A 10759-nucleotide genomic window follows, 5' to 3' on the forward strand; every position below is an offset into this window, starting at 1 on the left:
CAGATTTGGTTGAACCTCCTTTAGGAAAAACCTGAGATTCCTCAGACAGGTGCAGCAGCTACCTGGAACACCTGTTACGGTTTTGCGTGTTTCTTTTCAGGTTTCCTCTGAACCCTCCAGTCGCCTGTCGTGTGTTTACAGCCCGTTAAAGGTTGTTTTTTTTTGCCCCACATGGTCGTTTCTACGTTACTGCTGAGTAACCGGTTCCTGCTCTTTCCCCGGGGCCTGGTAAACTGTCAGTGAAGAAAGAAAAACAAACGAGCTCATTCCAGACATTTTCTCTGTGATGACATATTGTCCCAGAGATTTGAAACCTTTTCGCGTGACCGTCAGTGACGTTACTGGGCTCGTGCTTCGGGATCGCGAGCGTTTCAAAACCCCGCCTCGTTAAATCCACCTGTTGCAGCACCTGGAGCAGAGCAGCAGTGCCGGGCTGCAGGACGACGGCATGGCAGGTAAGAGCCGGTTTCCCATTGAACACCCTGTGATGAGAAAAAAAATTAACTTTTTAATTATTGGGACACTTTTTTTGTCCAAATATTCATATTTCGGACAAAAAGGTTTTTCCCTGTCAGGAAAACTCCGATGTTTATTCCTCAGGATGGTAATAAATAGTGATTTACTGTTACTTAATATATTGTGCTCAACTACTTTCTCGAAGTACTTGTACTTTATACTTTTACTTCATCACCTTTACTTAATGACCTTTGAACTCAACTGCCTATTTTCCTAGTCTAGGTTATTCATACGAGTTCTAATCAACAGATAAACTGGGAGTTGTTTCTATAGATAATATTTTTCTTTCAGTGTTCAGTCGCCTGAATTACACTGTAGTACATAACAGAGTGTTATGCAGTAATATGTTAGTATCCTGACATCGATTGTTCTGGAAAACAAGTACATATATGATGAGACTTGTAATATTTCAATAGTATTACAACTTGTACTTAAAGGCGGAGTACTTCTTTTCCCATCGGTAACCACTTTATTAGGTACACCTATAAACTCTGTATTTCAGTGCAAACTCTGAAATAAGTTTATTGACACTGTTAAAAATCTGTAATTCAGATATCAACATGAAGGGTGGCGTTCTGATGACGACTTCCTGTTTAGGCTGCATAATAAACTGAGTACTCTTGAAAGCTCCAGGTAATAATTTGCTGTAGCAAATATCCAGATTCAGTGGTGAGACTGAAATGAGCGGCCTTGGCCTCTGTGGATATAAAACTCATTGGGAAAATTTTAGTCCCAGTTTCGAGGCCATACTGAGGTTTAAAAGCAATTCCAGCTCAAGTCCAGTGTGTACTTTTGTGAATGTGAACTCCCCCCCCCACCCACCCACCCACCCACCCTTATTTACACTGTAAGTGTAAATAAAAGCCATATAATAATGATGCAATAAATCAAGTCCAACAAACACCAGGCACCATTCACACACTGCGCCACATCTGACAGCCTTCTAGGAAAGATGGCAGGTTGTGTTTTAATAGCACAGGTGTCGTGCAGCGAAGGTTAAAACAGTCGTGGAAGTGTGAAGTGTCCTCATCCTACGCTAAAGTGAACCAGCAATTAAAAGGGATACAACTATGGAAATGAACTTACTGTAGTACCAAAGAGGAATTTGATATTCAAAATGAAAAAGTCGGAGTTTTAATGACCTCTGATTTAACTGGATCGTGTTGGTGTGGTGCACTAATGCTTACAAAACATTAACCATGGAGCAAAAAGTCTGTTTGTGTATACGCCGCCATTTTTATCATGTCATAAAAATATAATAAAAGTGGAGCAACGTACGCTGTCGTCTGAATCGGTCACATTTTCTGGGCTGTTTGTAGGACGTTGCTGAACATGCTGTCCGGTTGCATCGTGGGAGATGTAGGCGCCAGCAGGGACTGACATTTAAGTGAAATTGTAAAAGGGTGCGATTGGCATTTGACTGCTGGGTGGGGGGGATAATGATTTCCATACACCACATATACAAACACCTTAATTTGACTACTGAAAAATGCAGGTGTGCTTGTTACACCAGAGTCAGCGGCCACTGTTGTCCCTGCGTCTCTCAGGTGTTCACTCCGGCGAGGGGATGGCGGGAGTTTTCTCCTATGAGAGTTCAGAAATCGACTGGTGCGAAGACAACTACAGACACTCTGAGCATGTGGTCGAGTCCTTCAACACGGTAAACTGAAAGCTTTTTATTCAGGAGACACTTGCAGTGGCGCTACCAGCCCAACAACTGCAACTCAAAGCCACACTTTGGACTGGTGATCGATTTAATGTTTTCCCTGCAGATGAGCAGCTTCATTTTCTTCATTATCTCTCCCATCATGCTCTACCTTCTGCACCCGTATGCCAAAGAGAGGAGCTTGGCGATCCACCTGGTTTGGGTCATGATGATTTTTGTAGGTCAGTCCTTTCTTTCTTTATTTATTTAAACCAACTTCAGCCGTATGTCTGCAAAATAAATCCACGAAATGTTTTGTGTTTGTGAAACAGGCTGACTCAGTATAGATGAAATAGATATCACAAGAAATGTGTTATCAAGTAGGAAGATCTGTAGCAGATGTTTGAAGCTTCTCTGAACTGACTAGGTTTTCTTAAAGCTTATGACACTAAAAGAAATACTTATTAGTTGCAACAGTAGCCGAACCAGTTTAACCAGTATGCGAGTTTAAATGTAATAACTAAAGCACGAGAAGAGAAGTCAGCTGCAAACTGGAGCTCTGCATGTCTCCCCTGCACTGCTCTTAAGCATCTGTGAACGTGCAGTAACACGTCTCACTTTACCCGTTTTATACTTGCCTTCGCCTATAAAATCCTAAAAGCATGAATAATTCGACATCATTCTCTCGTTCTCTCTTCTTTGCAGGGCTTTTCTCGGCGTACTTTCACATGACTCTTAGTTTCGTCGGTCAGATGTTGGACGAGCTCTCGATCTTGTGGGTGTTGGCGGTCGGTTATGCCGTCTGGTTCCCTCGCAGACTCTTCCCTTCTTTTATAAAAGACAGGTATGTCGACCTTGCAACCATTAACCCAGCGACAGATGACTGATCTGTGTTTCGACAACTTAGTCCAAGGTCTTTGTGTCCGGCGTTTATTCGTGCCTCTGCGTGTTTCTAAGGAGATCAGTGGTCTTTCAGGATGATGCAAAACAATAACAGAGCGTTTCCAACACATGCCACTGTGAAACCTTATCCCGGCCGGACGAGGAGCCAGTCTAACAGCTCAAAGGTTCGTCATTGTCCCAAATGTGGTGGTTCAGTCTTCACCTTGATGGACACGGGGCTGTAAAAACAGAGCTCCACCCAACCTGTGTAAATATTTAAACTGCAAGGTGCGACAGGCGAATGAACATTTGATGTGCGAAACAATCCCCCTGGCATCAACAACCTCACAGTGATTTTCCAGTGTTTGATCCAGCGGGTTGCTCCTCCCGAACAGCCGAGGCCGCTGTGATTGCAGTGAAGTCTAATCGTGACGTTTTTATCATTTTGCTTCAGTGTTTTTGAATCAAACAGTATGACTGTGTAATTATCCACATAACCCCATTTTCAAAGGCTCAAGAGTCACTGGACCAACTAATGTCATTTATAATATAAGGATTGTTTTTAATATTTGGATGGAAATGAAGTCTAGAACTCATAGATGTCACCAAATATTGTGCTTTCTCCCTTGAGATGCTCTTCCAGGCTTTCACTGCAGCCACCTTCAGTCGCTGCTCTGTTGTGTTGACATGGTGACTGGCTTGGCTGTTGAAGAATGGTCATGATCCATTTGCACTACAAACACTGTGTGAGCAGAGAGTACAGCCCTGCACGCTTCACAGTTCGTTCTGCTACTTCTATCGGCAATCACGTGGTCAATAAACGCCAGGGGCAGCTGTGCAAGCGCTTAGATGTTTTCCTGTAATGTAGCCTTTTTGTTCTTGAATGTAGCCGAGCTGGACGCCTTGTTGCAAACTTACTGTATTTCCATTCATGAAGGCATGTCTTGATATTAGACCTTTACCTTCTGTGGTCTTTCAGGCCTTTTCAGGCATTGCTGAACTGGCCGGATTGTTGATTTGGCCACTCGTAAAGTTTCTTCAATCTTTACTTGCATCAACATATCTTTGACCGTCACATTAAGAAAGAATTCCTGTTAAAAGCTCCCAAATGATAATTCAACACTGAGACTCGACTCCAGTTCTTATATCTGCTGAATTTGTCACGACGTGGCCGAGAAACCAGCCTCGCCTGGTTCACCTGCTTGTCAGCTACTTGTCCAGTTACTCACGAGCCTCTGACGACAGCGGCCGCGTATAAAAATGGCAGGACTTTGGTTCAAACTGTCCAACTAAACCTGAAAGTCCACGTTTGAATGTTTTATTTAAAATCTGCATTTAAAAGCTGCATCCTTGTCCACAAACGTGCAGCCCTGACTGTAAGTCACAGAGCTCAGGTGAACACAGGAGGTTCCTGAGTGCACATCGCTGCTCCTGATCCTAAAGAAACAGTTTTTATTCAGGACTTTTTCTGCAAATTCTGTCTTTTATGAATGTATACAAAGACAAATTCTGTTAAAAGGCAGAGTTGGGAATTAGCTGTCAAGTGTAGCAGGAATCCACATACAACTCAAAATTAGGTTAAAATAAGTGACTTTTGGACCTGCGTTTATCAGTTAATCACAACTTTAGATAAAAAGGCCTCCCAGTTATTGCACACGAAGAATGCTCAATGACGAGTTTATTTATTAGACGTGTGAGTATAGGGAGGACAACCTGTTTTTCAGGTTTTCTTTCATGGTTTGCTAGACTGCTGTAACAATCATGTTTATTCACTTTGCACCCATCCAAACCAGCCTCACAGAATGCTTTACACAAAGCATGTGGTGAAATCAAACCCGTGAGTCCGTACGGGCTGGAGTACGACGCCAAAATAAAACTAAACGTCTGTTTCAAGTCTGCTTCAGGTGCGTGTTTATTTCCGTCTCTGTGCGCTCCAACGCAGATCCACGTTTTCAAAGCTCGTCCTGGTGATCACGGTCATCAGCTCGGTGTCGTCATTCGTCAAACCTACGGCCAACGCCTACGCGTTAAACTGCTTCGGCCTCCATCTGCTTTACACTCTGATTACGGAGATGAAATGGTAAGAAAAAGACACGTGAAAACCTGATTGTGCACTTTGCCGTTTGATTTCCTGCGATCATCCATTTTCCGTCATTCTCAGCTGCACTGACCAGAAGGCTCTGCGACTCGCCAAGCTGTCGATCGCTCTGTGGGCGCTCGCCATCTCCTGCTGGCTCGGTGACCGCTTTGGCTGCAGCTTCTGGCAGAGGATCAACTTCTGCTACCTGCATGGTTTTTGGTAAGTCCTGGCTTCCCGTTCATTTCTTTATCTTCACTTGTCTGCATGTTTGTTTCATATCAACAAGATGAATTACTGTCTTGATGCATGCTCAATCATCCAGGTCAGTAAATCCCAAAAAGTTGATTCTGTTGTCAGTGGAAGAAACGTTTCGTCATCATCAGGTGACGTCTTCAGTCTCAGCTGACTGCAGGTTTCAACCTTTTAAACAGGACATTTGCACAATGACTGAAACCACTGAAGGAACGATGGGCTGTGAGCTCAGTTCCTCGATCATCAATCAAGAGATGCACCCTTAGGCCCCCTCCTGCATTCAGAGATGGCCTTTCCCTTTACACATTAATGGCCTCCTTGACTCCGCACTCAAACCAGCGTTCCTCCCTGTCCAGGATGTTACATCCTCCTCCTCCTTGAAAGAGTGATCAATGAACTGACCTCACAGCCCATCGTTCCTTCAGTGCTGCTGGTTTCAGTCATTATGCAAATGTCCTGTTTATAAGGTTGAAACCTGCAGTCAGCTGAGACTGAAGACGTCACCTGATGATGACGAAACGTTTCTCCCACTGAAAACGTCCAGATGAACAGAATCAACATTCAGATGAATTCCTGAATGAAAATGAAAAGATGAGTTTACTGTAACATTAGATCAGCGTTTGCAAACTTTGGTACCGTGAACCCCGACCTCCAGTCTTGGGATCGTTTATCCACCGTGAACGCATCATGAACAGGTCCCATTTTTAGGACAAAAATGGTTCGTGTCTTTGTGTTGACCTTCGATTTATCCGTCCTTCAGGCACATTCTGATTGTGATAGCTGTAGCCTACGGCAGCACGCTGATAGCCTACCTGGATGCCAACTACGAGATACCGTACTCGCTGCCTGGACTGCAGTACTGGCCCTGTGATAGATGGGCTGTTGGATTACCTCACATCGTCCTGAAAGGCAACTCCAAGACTGAGAAACGGTGCTGACGACGTGAAAATCTAATTTAACTCTGAAAGAACATTTCTGTTAGTTTACTCAACTGCTGCAATCGTGAAAAAGATCAATACCTGCTTTTCGCCTTCTTACCAAAAGCACATCACCACCAACGTTGTCAACCCCCCCAAACCTGACTGACACATATTTTAACACTCGGGTTAACGCTGGACGACAAATAAACCTCGTCCGATCCTGAAAGTGTATTATTTTAAACCATGGCAGGATAACTGAATGTGTACAGCGTGCAAACGAAATCATCGAGGTTAGAAATCCCTCAAATCCAGAGTCAGACGGGGTAAGAGGAGGGGGGTTTCCAAAGCTTCCTGCACTGCAAGGCAGTATAACAAGAAAAGATGGCACGTGTGTTTTGCTTTTGCTACTTTAAGCTTTTTAAATTAGTTTAATTTATTTAAAACGTGAAAATGAAACAAGACTTGTTGTAATATACAACACCTCTGGAGGGCGCTGTATAAAGCACAGTGTAAATGCGTCAGTGCAACGATTTAAAACCAATAAAGTGTAAAGCAGTGTCAATTTATATATTTAATCAAGGTTAAATATGTTACTTACACTTATGTAAAGTATGAGTTTATAGTTATTTTCATTGTTAGCTATGCAATCGCCTGAAATACAGTAATTAGTGTATCAATTACATGGTCACAGATTACTTTTTAGCCTTTAACTTCATATTTCTAACACAGTAACACAGAAAGGGCACTACTTTAACTGGAAACTTTGACCTTTATTTATCTTTTCAACGCATGATTGTTTTATTTAAACACTTGCTTGAACAGTAAAAACTATAATTGTAAATTAGTGCTGGAAACAGAGCCCGGTGACTGCAGAGGGTCAAAGATGGCTGAACTTTTGTGGATGTGCACGTGATAAAAGTGCGGTTTTACTGACACATGTTTCACCTTTTAAGACAATGAGCTTTATAAATCCGTGTGCAGTGATCTTTAATGTTGGACTCATGTAAATGCTCTTACTTTGTTTATCAGGATGCAGATGCACTGTGACTGTATGTTTTGTTATGATAAAATTATTGCTTTACCAAGAGTGCAAAAAAAACAAATCTTGGCTTTAAGTGCTACAGAGAAACGTGTTTACATTAAAAATACCTCAGTGTGTGACACCGGTGCGCCCCGTCCTCGTGGCTCGTAACCTGCGCCCAGTTTTGTCCCATTTTCAGTCACTAAAATGTTTCAGTTCATAAACTTAAGTTATCTCTCTGAGCCGTTTCACTGGGGAAATGCTGCTGAAATATGACTCTACAGTTCATAACACAAGCCAGGCTCAGAGCAGCCTGTTACACGCCTTTTTGCTCTTTTGTTTTTTCCTTAGGTTGAGAATAGCAACCATAGATCATTTATGTAAACAAATACAGGCATCGTTTTCATTTTAGTGTGCAACACTGACCTCGTGTGGATGAAGAGATGACAGCTGGTGACGGCTTGCAGCCAAGTATCAGAGAAGCTTTCATTTCCTTCACGACAGAATAAATTCTCGTGTAGCTTTTTTTCCTGACTGAAAACTCTCCGTTCACTTACAGAAATGTTTGTGCACAAGTCGAGGGTCACCAGGATTTAAGAGATGAGGCTAATCACTAATCAGTATGCACTTTTCGACTTCACCATGATATGGGATTGTCTTTTTCTTTTCTTTTTTTTTGTTTGTTTTGTAATATTTGAATCTTTTCTTTTTTTCTTTTGTTTCAGCTTTGTTAATAAAAATTTCTCAGATTGAAAAAACGGGAGCAAATTTACCTTTACTGAAACGTCCCACAGCTAATGTCCAAACAAAATCCAAAGAAAGGTTAAGATCAGCTGGGTTAGATCATTTATTCAGAGAGATACTTTATGTTTTCTGGAAATATATTTGTGCAGATTTGATATAAATTCATCTGTAATTTAAATAAAGATCTATGTTACCTGAGTGAAATCTGTGGCTCATTGTTTCTGTTGTCTTTGAGTCTCCTGCTACATTTCTGGTTGGTATCTGAGAGTCTGTGTCTGACAGCCAGATGGGATTTTCTTCCTCAGATTTAATTGAGAGGCAGGCTGGATCAGTTTGAGTGGAGGGAGACGAAGAGGAGGCACCAGCTTGGTGAGAGAGTGGTGACCTTCTGTCTGGCCGAGGCCCCGGTAATCTCACTTCAAAGTCCGAGCACCGCAGAGACTTGACTGTGGTGAGCCTTCATTCCCATCTGTATGAAAGAAGAAGAAAAAACAGTTTTCTTTGTCAGATGAAACATGACATGGACATCTGAGGCAAAGTAATGTGACCTGTTGAGCCAGGGGTAACGTGCATTTGTCGACTGAAATGCAAAGTGTCAGGATTTTTGATTAGTATGTTAAAAGTGTTATAAATGCAGGGCTCCAATGTCCCCATGTTTAATATTACCACATCACATGATATTAGTACTTCTACACTAAGGGGTCACGTGCCAGAGTGGCTGATTAAACGAGAGAAAGAATGTATGCAGGAAGTGAGATACGAGCCAAAGATGAGACGGAAAAAAAAGAAATCAGGAGAGCGAGGGTGACCTTCTGAACAGGAAGCCAGAAGTCTGTTTCCTCACTGGGTCCTTGGGAGCCATGAGTGTATTTTAAAAACACTACGTTTATTTGATGGTTCTGACGATGTTGAAGAGATTGTGAGTTTGTGGGTCTCAGTGACATAAACGCTGAAGAAGTGTGTTATTGAGCTTTTCTGTTTTGTGTTTTTGCAAATAACCTCCAGGAGTCGTCATTTACAACAAAGATAATGTTCCTTACAAAACACGATCATTTTATACAAAAGAACTGAGAATCAAAAGTAGCTCATGCCTTCCTCCATCAGCCCAAACCGCTGCTTGTCTGTCTGTCTCTCTGTGTTACCTTGTGTTGGACTGGTGCACCACACCTCTTGCACTAGAAACTGGAAGAGGCTTCACAGGCGATTAAAAAAAATAGAGGGATGTATTGAAGTATCATGGTTTTCCAATATGATTTTATAAGTTTCATAAAGTGTTGAGTGTTTGTGATGTCAGATTGGAAGTGAATGGGAGTAGAAAGAAGAGCACAGAAGAACGTTTATATGGCGGAAACAAAATCTGCAATATGTTGGATAATTTTCAGCATTTCACTTTGGGAATACACTCACTGGCCTCTTTCTGGGTACACCTCACTGGTACCAGGCAGGCTCCTGAATTCTTCATGGTACAGATTTAACACCATGCTGGAAACATTCATTTTGGTCCATGTTGACATGATGGCATCACATAGTTGCTGCAGATTTGCTGGCTCTACCACATCCATAATGCAACACTTCCACCCCACCACATCCCAAAGGTGCTTGACTGGATTAAGATCTGGTGACTGTGGAGTACACTTTTGTCCTGATTTGATTTGAGCTTTGCGACATCGTGAGATTATCCTGCTGGAAGTAGCCGTCAGAGGATGTGTACACTGTGGTCCTAAAGGGACGTACGTGCTCAGCAGCAGTACTTCTGCACCATTACACCGCCAACAGCAACCTTACCTGATGATACAAGACAGGATGGATTCATTCTTTTGTGAATTTACACCAAATTCTGACCCTGCTGTCTGACTGTCACAGCAGACCTCAAGACTAATCAAACCAGGCGATGGTTTTTTTATTCTCAGTTTCCTGTGCTTAGCCGACTTACTGTTTCCTTCCGCCCTGTTAGTTTGATGCCAAAGATCTGCCATTCGCCAAAGATTTTCTGTTTTTTGCCCGTTCTCTGTAAAGCTCAGAAATGGTTGTGCAGGAAAATTCCAGTACTTCAGTATATTATGAATATTCAGACTATTTCAGAGTACTAAACACTACTATCCATGTCATGAAATGTACATGCACTGAATACATGTACCTAACAAAGTGTTTTTAGGTGTTATCATATTGTCAGCAATGGATAATTAACCAGTCTGAAGCACAACCACACAGACAATAGGACAGAGAACATGCACGGATCAAAGGAAATGAAATATGAAAATAAAAACCCAAACAAAACCTTAATACAGCAGCACAGAAGTTGGTATCCTGAGAAACAACAATAATAATAATATGAAGTAATCGCTGATTAAATTTGGGAAAAATATAATCCAGGGACGTGTGATGTTTATTAATCAGTCAAACCTGGAAAAAAATAACTTGGCTACAGTAGCTAGAAATGAGGATAAGGAGTTTATTTTAAACTCACATATGGCACAGAAATATATTAGTCACCATTAGAATCCTGTACAAACGTATACAGATGTTGTAGAGGCTTTTATTATACCAGACTTTAATATAAAGAAGGTAAAAGGATCAATGATGGACTTTCAGTATACACAGGAAAATGGTTGCAATATTATTAGCTGTCCAGTGGGTTGAAGACACGAGACCATTAAGATCAGTAATTTGTTCAGATTCCAGTTCATCGTTAGTAAGTT

At 41.9% G+C, this 10759-nt stretch overlaps 1 protein-coding gene across 1 annotated transcript; it reads left to right on the plus strand.

Moving 5' to 3' along the window:
• The first annotated feature begins 342 nt into the window (after positions 1-342).
• Positions 343-8837, plus strand: acer1 (alkaline ceramidase 1). Its single transcript, XM_040034966.1, has 7 exons — positions 343-455; positions 2064-2176; positions 2289-2403; positions 2867-3005; positions 4986-5123; positions 5205-5342; positions 6136-8837. Exons 1-7 carry the CDS (start codon positions 449-451, stop codon positions 6311-6313), a joined length of 828 nt encoding a protein of 275 aa, XP_039890900.1. The 5' UTR covers positions 343-448; the 3' UTR covers positions 6314-8837.
• Positions 8838-10759: the final 1922 nt, after the last annotated feature.

Source organism: Simochromis diagramma, unplaced genomic scaffold, assembly GCF_900408965.1.
Source record: "Simochromis diagramma unplaced genomic scaffold, fSimDia1.1 OVJJ01000816.1, whole genome shotgun sequence".
Lineage (NCBI taxonomy): Eukaryota > Metazoa > Chordata > Actinopteri > Cichliformes > Cichlidae > Simochromis > Simochromis diagramma.

Coding starts and splice junctions, on each gene's coding strand:
- acer1 (XM_040034966.1), top strand. Junction 2,177..2,288: donor TGGTCGAGTCCTTCAACACG/GTAAACTGAAAG, acceptor TTTTCCCTGCAG/ATGAGCAGCTTCATTTTCTT. Junction 2,404..2,866: donor GGTCATGATGATTTTTGTAG/GTCAGTCCTTTC, acceptor TCTTCTTTGCAG/GGCTTTTCTCGGCGTACTTT.